Raw genomic sequence first — 16,335 nt, 5'->3', positions numbered from 1 at the left:
GGAAAAGAAAATTAGTGCAAAACATTTTGTGCTGTGTCTGTGCACAGCTTATACACTGAAGTTACAGCTTTTGTTAAGAGCTGGTTGGTACTAAGTAGACACAAATAAAAGACACTCTGGAGTGTGGTAGTGTGGGCAGATTTATACCTAAGGTACAAACTTAGGTTTATAAACTAAGGAAGCTTTCAAATGTCTGAAACAGCAACAATTTAATGTTTCACAGGTGCCAGGACAGAACTGGAACAAATTTTTAAGATGAAGCAAGTTTCATAAGTGAATGGAAAACACACAGGATATAGGACAAAGCTAAGCTCTTTGAAAACAAAAACCATATGCCATGTTCAGTTACAAGACTCAAAATAATAGCTACAGGATATGTTAAGAACAAAACATAATGAAGTGTTGGCAACTCTTTACATACCTAACATTGCTTATCTCAGACCACACTTGTTTTTCTCCAAGTTTCAAAGTTTAACATAAAATAATTTAGTAAAAAACATGGATATGACCAGTTCAGCATTTACAGAAAAACTAATAGGGAGAGTTTGGCTGACTGTCACAAATGATCACTGTGCTCCAAACAGGTGACTCTTTTTAAAAGAGTTCAGTGGCAGCACTTGGGGAATATTGCTACACCGGAAATTGCACGGGAGCAGACTATACTATATTATATCCTGCAGCAAAATTGCCTCTGATATGCAGGGTAGCTCACATCTAGAGCTAACTGGTACCTCTAACAATACTATATTCTATGCAATTTGCTTTTGACTATAAAAAAAATAGTTAAAAGTCTTCTATTTGTTGCATCAACTTACCTCATTACACCCTTGCAGCAGATCAGAACCAAGCAGCTGGTGCATCTAACAGAAGGAGCAGGCACCATTTCTTGGGTTTTTGCTGTTGAAGTACCAATGGCTCAGGAGATTGGGTGACTACAGTACCATAATTGAGACATGGTGTACTTTCAACACCCATGAACAGAGGATTAAGTTTGACAAGTGATATGTTTCAGGTTTTTTTCATTTATAAGAAGTCCCCCTCATATAACCTTCTAGTACAACCACAGCCACTGAAAAAAGTAAGCGTACAAGTTCTCCATAGAAACACAAGGTTTTAGAAAATACTGCATACACAACATGAACAGATGCCTTCCATGGGCTTCTAAAGAGGTGACATACTTGCAAAATCAGTACACAAATAAAAGATCACAAATGGTTTCTATTTTAAGGCAACCTTGCGTTGTGCCATTACAAGTGCATTTTGCCTCACATGCTGCAGAGGATGTACAGGTATTCCCGTCTGAGGTGTCAACATTTGGAATCTGTCAGTATACAAATTACTTGAATCATGTTTCTTTTTTTAAGGCCTCATCTACTGTTTTTGGTTTGTTTTAAATACAAGTATTGCATTTTACTCAAAAATCAAAGTGGAAAGTACAAGAAATGTAGTGAAAATTTCCTTGCATTTGCCTAAACAGAGCAAAAAGCTAACCTGGTGTGTCACAGAGTTGAGAGAACAGCTTTGCTAGTTCTTCAGTGGTTTCCAGCTACACAAGAATTCCTAGCAAGTTAGACAGCTGTGCTAGATGACCACAAATATGAGCCCAGTTTCCACAGGCTGTCATTTTTTCTAGCGTCTATAAGAAGTTCATTAGAAGCAAGGTCTCACTTGTAGGAGATAGATGCATATTATTAAATACACCTGAGATGAAGCAATCACGTTTTCAGTAAAAACTGACAAAGTTTCAGATATAAGGATTTATAAAGAGCCTAAGGCTCATTATGTGAACTGTACTGAAATGTCAGGACAGTTCTTTACACAGCTTCACCTAGTAAAAAGAGATTTTATTCCAGTAAGGCGTCAAGGTAGTTCACTCTTTCTGAGCCTTTCTACCATGTTGTTAAACTTTTACACTTCTATCTCCCATTCTCATTTCCAATTCCTGCACACCTCCAGTCTCTGCTCCAGTCTTCACTGGCAGAATGCAGTCAGGGATAGTTTACAGGCTGCCTGCAAATACAGGTTCATAACCAAGACTGGGTATGTCCAACAGTGCTTTTACACAGCTGAAGGATCCTTAGCAGGAGGATGTGGAAACCACTGAGAACAGTAATTGGCATCTCGTATCGATGGCATCACAGAGACTACCGAGTTTCTACATTCACATTTTAGTCCAAAACTGCAGAAGACATACAGTAAATAACTATTCAAATACGTATTATTCCTTCAGATACACTCACTTCTATAGTTATCAAGTGTAACATTTCACCAGATACAAAGCTTCAATCTAGGCTCTAATAAATCCTCATACGCTGTGCTAGCCAAGCTTCTTCTGTCCTTTTCAGATGAAATCGAGTTACTTGGACAACTCGTTAGAAGATACAGTGTCTAAGACACATGGCTTCTCATGGTCCCAATCTTAGCAGATTTTAATGCCACTGATGCAATATTCTGGAGAATTGAGTATGTCTCAGTTTTGGTTTTAGTCGGACTTGTCCTTTTTCTTTCCTGTTAAAGGCACTTTACTTGCAACAGCAGATCCTACAGCTGTAACGCCTCCAGCTACAGCAGAAACACTTCCTTTCACTAGACCTACTCCCACGGAAGGCACAGATGTGACTGCTGTTTTGGTAATTTCCAAGCTCTTCCCTCCAATCCAAGCAACACCCCCAATCGTGGCACCAACAGCTCCCTTTGTGACACTGAAGAGGCCACCAGTCACACGAGAAAGCATGCCAGCCTGCTGCTGCGGGTGGTCTTTGAGTGACCCTAAGGGAAGAAACAACAAGAAAATCAATCTCAGCACCAGAATTTAAGCATTTTCTAAAAAACATTACTCAAAAGTATTTCCTTTTCTAGCCTAACAGCCATTGCACACAGTCTATACTTACCTTGCAGGTCGCTTTTCTTGGATGCTCATACAACACCTAGTTCCAAATAACAAACAAGAGGGAAACCAAGAAAAGAGCAAGTGGAACCACAGTGGGCAGAGCTAGGGAATAAACAGACATGAAATAAAGAGGTGAGGAAGACAGGAGCAGAAATAAGATGCTTGGAGGACAACTACTCAAGGAGGCAGCAGGAAAGAAAAACCAGCTGTAGATACACGGGAGACCTCTGTCCAGTCATGCCAACACAGTGACTTTCCACTGCAACATGCCTTAGGAGAACCAGCAGAACAGGTCTGTCCCCAGCTCCCTCACTGCCCACAACTTGCATCCAGAGCACAGATTCCAAGAATCATGTCCCAGCACCCATATACTACAAGATGAAAACTAGGGTGAGCAATTTTCCATGCACTGCCAATGCATTTGTGATAATGCCAGGACTCAGAATTCATTAAAAAACTGTAAAGGTCAGAGTTCCTATGTGCATACCTTGAATAATTCAAGCAAAAGATGCCACCTAAATGAGAGAATTTCCTACAAAGTTGACAAAAAGGGAAAATAAGGATACGGAATAGTGAAGCCCAAAGGAGTTGAAAATACCGAGTCCTTCCAGCTTACACTGGTCTCCTATTTAAGAAATTGATATAGATAATAGAAACTGAAAACATAAAGGACAGCCTTTTACTTAAAGCCATGTAATACCCTTGCTGGTTCATTCTAGGCCAGCAGCTTTCAACATGGACATCTCCAGCAAAAATGCACTGCCAACACAAACACACAGAGAGCAGAATTTCTATTTACATACAGAAATCCTTTAAAGCATCACACTCAGAAGGAAACATGCAGAGTCTGCTATAAAATCCAATGTCTTGGATTATTCACTAGAGGATTCTTGTGATGAGACTAATAGAACTTGTAACAAATTTGGTCAGAAACTGTTTCACTTCACTTAACAGGTTTGCTATCACCCCTGTAAAACTGGTGTGAAGTTTCATCCCACTGAATTTTAAGATCTGATTTCACTGAATCAGAACTGATGTAAGCAAGAACTGATCCATCATAACTAACTTTAATAAGAGAAACAAACAAACGTAGTCTTTATGTGGTTTTTTTTTACCTTACTTCAGGTAGTCCTTTGACATCTACTCTATTTCACAGGTGTAAATACAGAACATGATGGTGTATAAATAACTCCTGGTAATGGCTGGCACATTCTATTTCCATCCTGTTTGCATTGTCCATGAGGTCTAACAAACACCCAGTGCTGTGAAGTTTTATTGCCAGTTGATTTCTGTTGTAGGACACACATCCCTGGTCTCCTTTTCTCTAAAGAGTATGTTTCCAAAGAATACCAGATCATGCCTACATCTAAGGAGATTGGCTCAGTCACTTAAACATGGTGCTGATAACACCAAGGTTGTGAGCTGATCCCCATGTGTACCCTCCACTTAAGAGTTGGGCTTGATGATCCTTGTGGGTGCTTTCCAACTCAGAATATTCTGTGATTTATGGAGCACTGAGAAAATGACACAAGTTCCCTATCCAGGAGTTGGCTCTACCAGGCTATTTTGCAGCCAGCTTCCCACTGAAAGGAATCCAAGAATAAACAAGAGTTTGAATGAACTTAGGTTGCAAAGGTTGGCACCACTTGCAAGACAGAAAATACAGCATTAGAATAGCACTACTCATAAAAAGCAGGAGCACAAAAGCTTCTTCTACGCATCCTTTAAAGCTTGTTGAGCATGATTTGAACAAACTACAACTACTTCTATCTTTAGGAAAAAAAATGCAAATTGGTTTTGGAATTGAGCCTTTCCTTTAAGGAGTATTTTGGCAGCCTGTTCAGAGAGATGATCTTGCCAGCATTGATCTGGTATCCTTCCATCCACATTTGGCCGTCTTTCTGTGATGGTGTAGGTTTATCATATATAAGGCCTGGCAGAAAATTCAAAATGGGGTTGTTTTTCAAGGGTATTACAATATTTTAACTAAACTTGTAAGGCTTGAAGCATGCACGTGAAACAGAACCAAAAGGAAAAAGCCTCTTCAAGGATGGAGTTCACATTAAGATAAGCTGTGCTTCATTCTACTCCCTCTAACTTTCATACACCAACTTTCTCCATCTATTTAGACTTCATATTCAAACTAGTTATTGTCATACTGAAAGAAAACAATGTGCAGAAGAAAATAAGTCTTAGCTGCTCACAGATTTTAAGTAAAACTTTGGAATAACCAGTGATAATCAAATTCTGCTGGTATGCTCTGAATCTGGAAAACCTAGTGAATACTCTAGGAAGATAAAAAAATACCCACTTGTTTCATTGCCTTACTCAATAAAGAATACGTTCTAGTTTTCACACCACTGTTCACTTTCTATGCATGATGTTTAACATGTATAAAACACAATTAAATCTTTAAGGCAAAAAACCCCCTAACAACTAAGCAAGCAAAATCCAGCCTCAAAAATTAGACTTGAAGATAACACATTAAGGTGTAGCTTCCAATCAGGCATTTGCCATCAGAAATGCTTCTGGGATCTTAACACCAAAAGAGCAAGGTTTTTGTTCTCACACCATGCTACTATAACAAGTATAACTGAGATGAAGAATTACTGTTCCATGAAAACCTATTTTTCCCTTTCCTCTCATTTTCTTCTACTTGTGTTTCTTGCCCAATAGCTGTTAAGAATAGAGTGAGCTACTCCAGTGCTTTCTGCTACAGTTAGTGGATAATACAGTTGTTCAAATGAAGCAAATTGTTCAGTTATACAACATATAAAAGCTGAGGTGAAAAAAAAACCAGACCAACAAACAGAACTTTTAAAGGCCTTTATAAACTGAAGAGCAATGAACCGAGAGGAATCATGACTCACCGACCTCTACATCCAAACATTTGGTTTTAAAGCAAGAGCAGACAGAACACAGACAACCTGTGTGCCAAGAATTGCTTTTGATCTAGTATGTTTCCAGTCACATTATGCAAACACAACTCTGCTCAATCCTGCTAGTCCACAGCTTGGAAGAAACTGCTCATCTGCAACTGCATTACCGCTGCAGATCTAATAGCAAATTTAATATTCAGTTGGTTCAGGAGACCACGATGTCACTGCATTAACAAAGTCAAGTGTGTGGTTGTTTTTATGAAGCTATGAGATTGTGAACAGTTGGAATCACTTTTAATTGTATGGTGGAAAACAGTCTCCAGAAGCAGTAATGAAATTCTGTATTTTTTTAAACACATCTTGCATAAAAGTCACATGCACTATGAATACAGCAACATGTCAAAAAATGAAGCTGGGCTCTTTCTGTCTCATATAATGAATAGCAGAAATAAATACCCATTAAACCAATTCATATCTCTGGAAACTAATCTGTAAATTAAGTCCTTCAGTAACTGCCCATCTTCTCGATAATTTATAGGTACAGTTGTATGTACTCAGTTATATTCAGTGGCCTTTTTGTAATCAGGATAATGCAGAAGTGAACAATAACCCAGGACCATCTAATCCCAGGTTGGTAATTCCAGTTTGTTTACTGTTATGTAAAAGAAAGTTAAAAGTGTTCAGCTTGCAGATCCATTTTTTAAAGAGAGAACTGACCTTTTGATTAATTTACTTCATATCATGAAAACTAATACATACCTTCTGGTGGTTCATCATGAAGGTATGACGGGACTTCCTGTTGATTTTTGTCCATTTGGTTCATTATTGCCTAAAAAAAGAAATTCACATGTGCTATACATCTCTTTTGGCAAAGCATAAATGTAATCCATGAATCCAAAATTCAAGTATTTTAAGTTTCACAAAGAGAACTTTTTCATTATTAGATAAGCTAGCAGGTCCTGTCAAATTGCTACTTTATTATCAGACTGTGCTTTTGCATTCTTCAACTAGACTCAGTAAAGGAGCTCTCCACCACATCAGTAGGCTTGGTGAGAGCTGCAACACCACACCAAGTGCATCTCAAACCTAAAAATCAATCAGGAAGACAACAACAAGTAGGAAAACAAAACCAGCTACTGCCATACAACAGCTTATGTTTAAGTACTGAAAAAGAAAAGCCTAGTGATCATAGAGGTGGTGGCCACTAGAGAAACAACAGCAGCATGCCTGTGAGATCTGCAGGTACCTGGAAAACTGTTTAAAAAAACAAGTCCTTGCAGCATAATTTGAACAAATGCCATGAAAACAAGATGGAAGAACTGCAACAGAAACACACAATTTATCTTGTCACAGAGCTGCATAAAGGGCGCAGTGATGACAGCAGAACTAGATTGTTCTAGCTCTACCCAATCTTCCAACAGAAACATTTCAGGGAAGATTTCTTTACATCAGAAGCTATTTCCTAGAGCAGTTCTAGAGCAGCAGTCCCTGACAGGCAAAGCATAGAAGAAAGCTCAGCTTTCTCCCAGCAGCTCTGCTTTACAGAATTTTTCCTCTGGTGGGGAAGAAAGTAATAACCAGTCCAGGTTTCCTTCCTGCTTTCCTCCCCCACCAAAGCACGCCTTGATATTAAGTTCTGCCTCCTCCCCTGAGTCCTCATGCTAATCTTGCTTTCCCTCCTCAGCAAGCACCAAGGTCAGAAAAAGGAAAAACAAGTCCCATTACACCAGTCAGCATCCTTCTCTCTTTCTGCCAGTGGTTCTTAGTACCCTTCCCTCTGCACAAGTTTCTAAATAATTTAATTTCTTCCGAGAGTCAACAAGCACCACAAAAATAATTCCTGGTTCTCTTGCCATGCCCAAATCTCTCTGTACATGCTCTGGGTGAGAAAGCAGTGGCTGGGATCTGAAGAAGGAATGCGGAGGCAGAAGCAGGTGGGAAGACTCATCTGGAAAATGAACTAAAACCCTCACAGTATTATTATGAAATTAAAACATCATGATAAAAACTGGCACCCACATACTAAATCATGGATCTTTGGATGAGAAACAAGCCTAAATTGAGTAATAAAGAGTTAGCCCAATCAACACTAAGGCTGTCAGTTCAGAGCTCGAAAAAACACAGGCACCTTTATACAAGAAGCTCAACAAGAAAGCAAAAACTTACTGCCAGGATGGCAAATTTGACAGAAATGCTGAACAAGTGCCAATCAAAAGCCAGAAATCCAAACATGCTAGCTAAGAAATAGGAAAGTATCATATGATATCCCAAGTTGAGAGGAAACCACAAGGATCATCGAATCCAACTCCTGGCCCTGCACAGCACAGCCCCAAGAATTACACCATGCACCTGAAAGCATTGTCTAAATGCTTCTTGAACTCTGTCAGGCTTGGTGCTGTGACCACTTCCCTGGGGAACTGTTCCAGTGCCCAACCACACTCTGGGGGAGCCTTTTCCTAATACCCACCCTAAACTTCCCCTGACACAGCTTTAGGCCATTCCCTTGGGTCCTGTCACTGGTCACCAGAGAGAAGAGATCAGTGCCTGCTCCTCCTCTTCCCCTTGTGAGGAGGTTGTAGAGTAGCAACACAACAAATTGGAAGATTAAAACGTGAGAGCTAAGAGACAACTTTTAGAAGTATCAATTACAGAATTTGTTATTTTATTTAATCACAAATATGGGTAAGAAAATTTTAAAAAATGAACCTGACCAATCACAGGGAGTAAATGAGGACAATCAGGTTCTGAGAAAAGACCCAGTGTGGATACTATGTGACTTCTTTGCATTCACCTGACACAAGCTGGAAGAAATACAAGGTTATCACCCTCACTATGTGAAATTCCATGTAGGTTTGTCACTTTTTTCCAACTTGAAATAATATAAAGCACTGTAAAAAAGATTAGATAGAAGAAACTGACAGGCCTGACATTATTCAATCAAAATATCTGTATCAAGATGAAGCAACTACGTTCCTAATTAACATGTGGCCATTTTGGTCATGAAGATGATTACCAGGAACGTGGAAGGAGTTTAACCACTGCCTCAGGGAAAGTCCTAAAAAGAGTAAAATAAAAGCCAGAACCTAGCAAGTCTTAATTCAAACAAAGGAATGAAAAAGTGATCAAAACAGTTTTAAAGCATACTCAATGGGGGAAAATGAGTAAAGCCAGAGGTAAATTATTTTTCTATAAAGAACTACCTCCATGAATTTATTTGTATCTAGAGAGCATGTAACTTCTAAAAGAACATGAGATGAAATTGCTTGTTTGAGCTTCCAAAATGTTACTGTCAACAATTCCACATAAGAGATTCAGAAAAATTATCTAATCTTAAAAGGACAGAGAAAACACTGCCAGGGATTGTCAAGTTAGAGGGGAGCTGGAGTAAGTTACCAGTTTTAGACACAGGTAGAACACTAGAAACCGTCACGAGACTTCACACAAAGTTTAGTATTTCTGCTATCAAGAAAGTACTGGGTACAACAACATTAACAGCAGACACAGCTCAGAGGAAGCCCCTGGAATCTGCTGTACAAGATGCAATACCAGTATTTAATTAAGACAGGACCTGTCCAATAGAAAGAGACAGACTGGCAGACAAAAGAGGTAAGGATTGCTTTCATAACTCTCCATAGTTTAGTTTAGACTGTTAGGTTTGTTTTCAGTTCCTGCAAAGCTAAATGAGCAAAGCAATGTAATGGCAGGGGAATTTCACAGCAGAATTTCTAGTCTAGTCAAAAAGTATACTGAATATAAAAATATATTGAGTATAAAAAGAAAAAAAAATAGCAGCACATATAAAATCAAAGCACTATATAAAAAGTGGTTCGGATTGACCAGTCCTTCCCATTACCTTTCCTAGAACCTCAAGGTCACATATATATAATTTACATGCACTGGTTTAACACAATTGCAACAGAAATACCTCACTCACTTGAACCAGACAGATCCCAGTAGTCTTTCTTCAGGCACTGGCAACTTGCTGCTATCAAGCCCCACAAGTCAACAGAGAACTACTACACCTGAGAACAGCAGCCAAGGCAAGTTGGTCACAGTCCACCACTCTTGGTGGAACTGAATTTGTTCCACGCAGAAGGGAGCTCCAGGGGTTTAGCAGATCAGAAAGTTGAAAACTGCTGTTTGATGGGTGCTTCTACAGGTGCCTGGAAGCACTCCAGGGATGCTAAGTGTGTGGTTGGACTGGATGATCTTGATCATCTCTTCCAGCCTTGATGATTCTATGATGCTGCAAGAGATGTGCCCAACCAGCCTGTACTAGATTTTACTCACTATGCTATGATATCAGCGCAAGCGAAAACAGAATCACATCACTGTCAGAAAAGGCTCACAGCCTGACCTGAAACACAACCTGGCACTCAAGATCTCACAAAGCGCAATTCAGGTACTTTTGTTTTTCTGTAGAAGCTCTCCAGGGAATCCCAGAATCAAGACCAAGATCCAGCAAAGGACTTCTACAGAAAATTTTCAAATATCTGCATTACAGTTTGCGTTACGCATCCTTGTATCCAATTTAATACGTCAGAAGAGCTGAAGGACTGAAAAGTGATGCAAAAATCCTGTGTGCTGAACAGGGTGCAGCATGTCTGGTGAACAGGATATGCACAGGAGCATGTTTTAAACCTGGCTCCCTTCCAGAGATTTAAGATGAGTATTTCTATTGACTGCAGGTCAAAGGCCTGGAATAATTGCTTGGCGGCAGATTACTTCATCCAGTCTTGAGAACTTTTTTCTTCAAAAACTAGAGACAGAAAAACAGACACCACTCACTACATTTTGCATAATACCATGGAGGTAAAAGCACTCAAGGCTTCCTTTGTCCATTAAGATCTAAACTTATATGTCCTGCTTTGCACCAGAGGCCCCCGGTCACCAGACTGCAGTGTATCCTAAGGGAGGATCCTGTTCAAGCCTCCCCCTGAACATGTGTCCCCAGAAAGAAGAGAAAACAAAGTTCATGAGAGCCAACAGAGATTACAACTCAGCTGAAACCGAAGGCAGTGACCCAGAGATGCAAGTGTAAGACTTTTGTGCAGCGTTAAGTCATTCAGACACACTATAGGTTAAGAAACTTCGGAAACTTCGAAGCTGCAGATTCAAAGTCCCCACTATGCACTGAATCATTATTCAAAATAATTACCAGTACTGCAGGCGTACGCAACAAGGCAAATACTTATCAGAAACCTGAACTTTGGAACTCTTCTCATACATTCTCAGAATTTTCTTCAAAGTACACTAAGACTGAGCAAAGAAAAAGGGAAGAAGAAAGCAAGCAAAGAGGATCTTTCTTTTGCATTTTCATCCTGTGATGCCAAATTCACTTGTGTCACTGCAGAAAAGACTCCAGCTTCATTTAACATCTTCATTAAATGATGACATGGAATGAAGCAGGATCTCCACGAGGCCCAGCAAAACTCATAGGGACATTCATGAAGCAGAAATCTATTATATCACTGAGACACTCCAGTTTCCTTCTTCATCTGTCTTTTCTCATGTCAAGAAATGGAAGCAAATGCAGATCTTAAAAGAGATTTCAAACAGGGATAAATGTAAACTACTTCTTGTGTTTTTTCCTCCTGTGTGCTTATGAAGATGCTGTTCATTCAAGAGATAAGGGATAACTTATATTTCTTAATAATACATTAAAATAAATTGTAGCCTTCATACAAAAAAAAATATTAAAAAAATAAAGATGGAAGTCACTCAACCGATTTTAAAGAAAACATACTTCCATATTTTCAGAATATGAAATACATAGAAAGCTTAAATGTTTTATACTGTTGTACAAAAAAAGAAATTGTTTATTAGAGGGTTTTTAATTCAAGAGCTACTTGTAACATTAATAGTGTTATAAGATCCTGAATGAAAGAAGCTCTAGAAGTAACGGCACAGCTACACGTACATTACATTCACATCAAAGCTGATTGAAATAAAACTTACCAAATATATTTCTTGAATATATTGTGAATATTTCTAGTTAGTTGTTTCCACAAAAGTATTCTGCATACACCTATGAGAAAGGCAGAAGGTTAATGACATCTTAGGGAACAGTGATTGTCACATACCTGCCACGGGTGTACAGTGGGAATTGGAAATACAAATCCCCACAGTACAGAAGAAGCACACCTGGTACAGCCTTAAGATGCCACATTTTTAGAGATTTATGTCACCAAAACACCAATTCCTTCTGGGCAATGAAGATTTTACTTGTTCCATGTGCTGCCATGAGGATTGCTATGAAGCACGACAATCCTTGTTAAGATTCAAACGCTCCTTAATGAGACTGCAGTTCTTGGACAGTAATTTGTGTAAAGTTTTAGCCTTCAATTGAGAAGTGGGCTCTAACCATTACAGACGTGTGTAACTTCCCAAGTTTCAGCAGATGCTCTTGGTGTCTTTCTGCCTTTACAGACAAAAAGCCCTTCTGTCTCAGCACAGCAAACCTGGCCCAAGCAGCAGCCAGTGAAAACTGGCTTGTTTCAATGCCACTACTCAGATATTTGTGGGCAGCAATGAAACGACCCAAGGATGGGGCCAATTTCAGCTGGCAGCTTAATGCTGCTCTAGATGGCAGCAGCAGCAGCCAGTGCTGGAACTTCCACCTGACAGAACTACAAACAAATCCATCGCCCTGTCTTGTTCCTTCTGGCTACCAGCTATGCAGGTAGAAAGCCTGGCTACAGAGCTGATGGAAAATAAACAACCCTTGACACATGCACAGCTCTTCTTCCCCTCTTCCAGCAGCTGCAGCAGATTTCTGAATGAACTCGATGTATTTCATGTACATGGAAAAAAATATATTTTTAGGTATGATAGTTTAGGAAATAAATTTTTTGGAAGAGCAACAGTGCTCCACTCTCCAAATTAAACAAGGAAATAAGCATGAAGCCAAAAAAGGTAATCCCACCTATGGCTGCTCTTCAGGGTACTGCTTCAAGCTGCACAAGCAACCCCTCACTACCAGCTTTGCTGCCTTACTCCTTGGATTAGGGCTTGTAACACGTCACAAGCAATTGTGCTCAGTGCTCTTAGTTATCGCACACACCTCAGAACACAGCCAACATGGAAATGTGTGTTTCACTTTGTTACTACATGGGAGAGTTGACTGAGCTTCTGCAAGAAATGTTAGTGCTAACAGCACTAAAGTACAAAAACAAATCCAGGCACGTAGCTAAAAACCAAGAGCATAGCTAATATTTCAATAAGCCTTCAGATTAAAACCCAAGTTTCAAAATTAAGATTTATATACAAAGTAAGACTGGATTGGAAGCAAACATGCCACACAAAAAGGTGGATTTTCAAGTAAAGACCACAAGAAGTTGATCAGAAGTTTTCAGGTGTGAACTACAACTTACTTCCAAGCCTACAGCAGGATGGGCTACAACTTCCTCCAAAGGAAGTCACCATAAGTAAAGTATGTAACAGGCTCACAGTATGCAGGATACTGAACACAGCTGGGAAGGTAATGCAACATATCTGTATTAAAAATGAAACACACACCACAATTAAAAGCAAAAGATAAATATAATATCTCCTGCAAAAAAAACCCTAAACTCTGCCCAGGACATTACTATTATATCTACCATGGATAGAGAATTCACCATTTCTCCATCACTGTCAACTAGAAAATAGATCAGGCTCCAGAAGAAGCTCTACGGAACACGTGATGTCAACAATCAAGTTTTCTCTGATGCAATGATTTACAAGACATAAAATCAAAGGTGGCGTGAACCAGAATTTCCCTTTTCTAGTTCTCCAAAACTGGTTCCTAAGAAGTACATGGTTAATTCCAGTAAGGTGCATGGCACAGCTTCAGAAAGACCATGAAAACTCCATTTTACCAGTTCTGTCATCCTCTGCCTCCTCCTAGCTCAGTTTTCAGAAGAGCTTTCCCCACTTCTTTTAATACTTTCCTAATGCCCGAGTCCCGATCAGTCTCAGACCTGCTTCTCCAGTAGACCCTCAAAGACAAAACCTGGCCGTGCCTAACAACCAGCGATAAAGCAGTTTCTGAACTTCCTTTCCACCTCCGCTAATGAACTAATCTTTTCCCTAGCATCCACCACCTGTTTGTTGGCTCCTACCTGACATTCAGACTTAGTCACTTGCTGGACAAGGACCAATTTTCAGTCTGCATTTTTGTAGTGCTGTCCACTTCTAAACTGAGGAGGCAATACTAACTTTTCTGAATACTTAACCACATCTTAACAGAAAGCTTTACATAATATCCTGGATAATATTTACTGAGCAGTCTTAAAACTGATGCGCATACAAAATCAGCACTTACATGCTATATTAAGCAATCTTGTACGTACCCCTCCAGCTGTACTCATTTTCACCCCAACTCATTCAGAGTTGTCATTTTCACCCCAATTAAATGAGCAGAAGGAAGCATTTAATTGCATCCACAGAAGCTGTCTCTGCAATTCATACAATGACCAGAACCAGGCATACGGCTAAAATAACTTGCCTTGATTTCCAGGCCACACCATATAAACGCCTAGGCTAGGTGGATGTGGAAAGCTAAGCTAGTACCAAACAGCTCACAAAAAACCTCTTCATATCCTAGTCCATTAAGATGGACTCTGGAGACGTGGATGAAACAAAGAGCATGTTACTACAGCAAACATTCTAACACTGCAAAGTTTAAAAAGAAGAAAACACAAAACAAAGCTTCTCCTGGGTCGGAGAAACTCACGAGGGAGAACAAGACCATCAAGGAGCCAGGCCGAAGCGAGCACGGCTCCCTCCTAGGTTGGGGGTGGGACCGCCTCCTCCAAGGGCGTCCGGCCCAGGGAGGATGGCAGCGGTAGGGCAGAAGAACCCACCTTGCCCTCGGTCCCGCACCCGAGGAGCCGCCCCCCGCTTACCCTCGGGCGGCCGAAGCCCCGCAGTCCCCGCCGCGTCCTCCCCTCGCAGTGCCCGGCAGAGCTCCGGAGGCGGCCCGGCAGCGACCCCCGCCCATATCCCCGGCCGGGCCGGCGCGGGCACCGCCGGTATCTCGGCGCAGGGCGGCGGCACTGACGTGGCAGCCAAGGCCGCGGAGCCGCTACGCCCGGCCCGGCCCTCCCGCCCCGCGGCGCCGCGGCAGGAAGCACAAAGGCGGCCGGGCTGGGCCCGCGCCGGGGGCAGGTGGCGGCGGCCCCGCATCCCTGACCCGCCCCTCCCGCCGGCGGCTCCGCCGGGGCGCGCCGGGCGCTCTCCCGCCTCCTCCCTTCGAAGTTCCCCATCCTCCGCGGGGAGGCAGGGAGGGCGCACGGGGGTTGCCCGGCTGGCGGCGGGGCCGGAGGGCAGCGGCCGCTCATCGCTCCTTCGCTCCCTCACTCACCTCACGGCTCGCTCGGCCCGCCCGGGCTGCGCTCAGACTTTACTCCTCCGGCCGTCCCCGCTGCCGACGTGGCGCCCGCCGCCGCCCGCCCTGCCGGCGCCCGCAGACCCCGCCCCAGCGCCCGGCGCGGCCCCTCGACGGCCGGGGGGCGCCGCCGCTCCCGCCCCCTGCCCGCCCCGGGGGTGCCGGGACCCGCCGGCCCCCGCCTCCTCCGCCTCCTCCGCCGCCGCCGCCCGTGCCCGCTCCCTCAGAGGGGCCGCTCCTCCCGAGGGCCTGCGCAGGCCCGGCCCGACCCCCGTGGACCCCACGGGCTGGGGGGCACCTTCTTCCCGCTGGGCCGGGCACCGAGGTGGAGGAAGATGCCGGGTAGGGGCAGGGCTGAGGAGAGAAGGGAAGGGGTGCCGGCGTCGCTGTAGCTGACCGAGATGTTTCGGGGTGCGAGCGATTGACTTTTGGCGCTCAGTTGGGCTGGGGAACGTCTCAGCCGAGAGGTCCTGGTGAAGAGGTGACCCCTTAGGGCACCCTGCCCGTGCTGTTGGCACAACGGGGAGGCTGCCGAAGCTCCCTGCAGCACAGAGTAGCACAGTCCGACACGGAGCTGCATCCAGTCCAGTGCCAGCGGCGTCTTGTGGAGCCATGACACTAATCCTAAGGACTTAGGTATATATTAAGCAATATTTACATTGCACCCTTTATCCCAGCTACTATTTGAGTGATCTGAGCTTCCTACATGGCAGCTGTAGAGAATAAATTTGTGGTAATCATGGTTTAAGGGCATGGCTTTATAGGTAACTGCACCAATGAGGATAGCTGGGGAGATAGAGGTTTTCTGATGCTCACCCTGTTCTTTGGGACCTCTCCATGTACATCTCTAAGGATCCCTGGGGAAGAGCAGTGACTTTCAAGTTTGATAGACAAGGAAATGCCAGATGGCGAAGGGGGAGAGGAAAGTCACAGGTACTTTGAGTTTAGAAACTCAAACAGAACTGCTCTCAGCAGCAGAGGAATATTAACTACCTTATTGCATCCTTCATGAGTTTAATAAAGTTATATAGACAAAATACCATCTCTGCTTCCTCCTTCATTTGTGCATCAATGTGACCCATCAGAGCAATGCTGCATGGGCTTGGAGGTGTTTGCTGATAACCCCTTATCAGCAAAGCCAGGGACTTGGTGTTCCTGACCTGCCTAACGAATAACATCCTTATTCTCTGTTTTGG

At 42.5% G+C, this 16,335-nt stretch overlaps 1 protein-coding gene across 5 annotated transcripts; it reads right to left on the bottom strand.

The window, feature by feature from the left end:
* Positions 1-192: 192 nt before the first annotated feature.
* On the bottom strand, positions 193-15,240 carry TMEM263 (transmembrane protein 263). Of its 5 annotated transcripts, none has more exons than XM_014256689.2 (4): positions 15,116-15,240; positions 11,728-11,797; positions 6,529-6,598; positions 193-2,769 (listed from the first exon to the last, which is right to left on the bottom strand). In XM_014256689.2, exons 3-4 carry the CDS (start codon positions 6,590-6,592, stop codon positions 2,483-2,485), a joined length of 351 nt encoding a protein of 116 aa, XP_014112164.1. In that variant the 5' UTR covers positions 6,593-6,598; positions 11,728-11,797; positions 15,116-15,240; the 3' UTR covers positions 193-2,482. The 5 variants fall into 5 exon arrangements, with proteins under 5 accessions (XP_014112164.1, XP_014112165.1, XP_087911592.1 ...); XM_014256690.2 differs by lacking the exon at positions 15,116-15,240 and adding an exon at positions 14,658-14,802; XM_088055466.1 differs by lacking the exon at positions 15,116-15,240 and adding an exon at positions 13,143-13,183.
* Between the last annotated feature and the right edge of the window lie 1,095 nt (positions 15,241-16,335).

Source organism: Pseudopodoces humilis, chromosome 5, assembly GCF_049639895.1.
Source record: "Pseudopodoces humilis isolate 2021_Gansu_Grassland_sample_001 chromosome 5, ASM4963989v1, whole genome shotgun sequence".
Classification (NCBI taxonomy): Eukaryota; Metazoa; Chordata; class Aves; order Passeriformes; family Paridae; genus Pseudopodoces; species Pseudopodoces humilis.
Note: the sequence above shows the minus strand (reverse complement) of the source record. Positions and strands in the feature narration are given on the sequence as shown.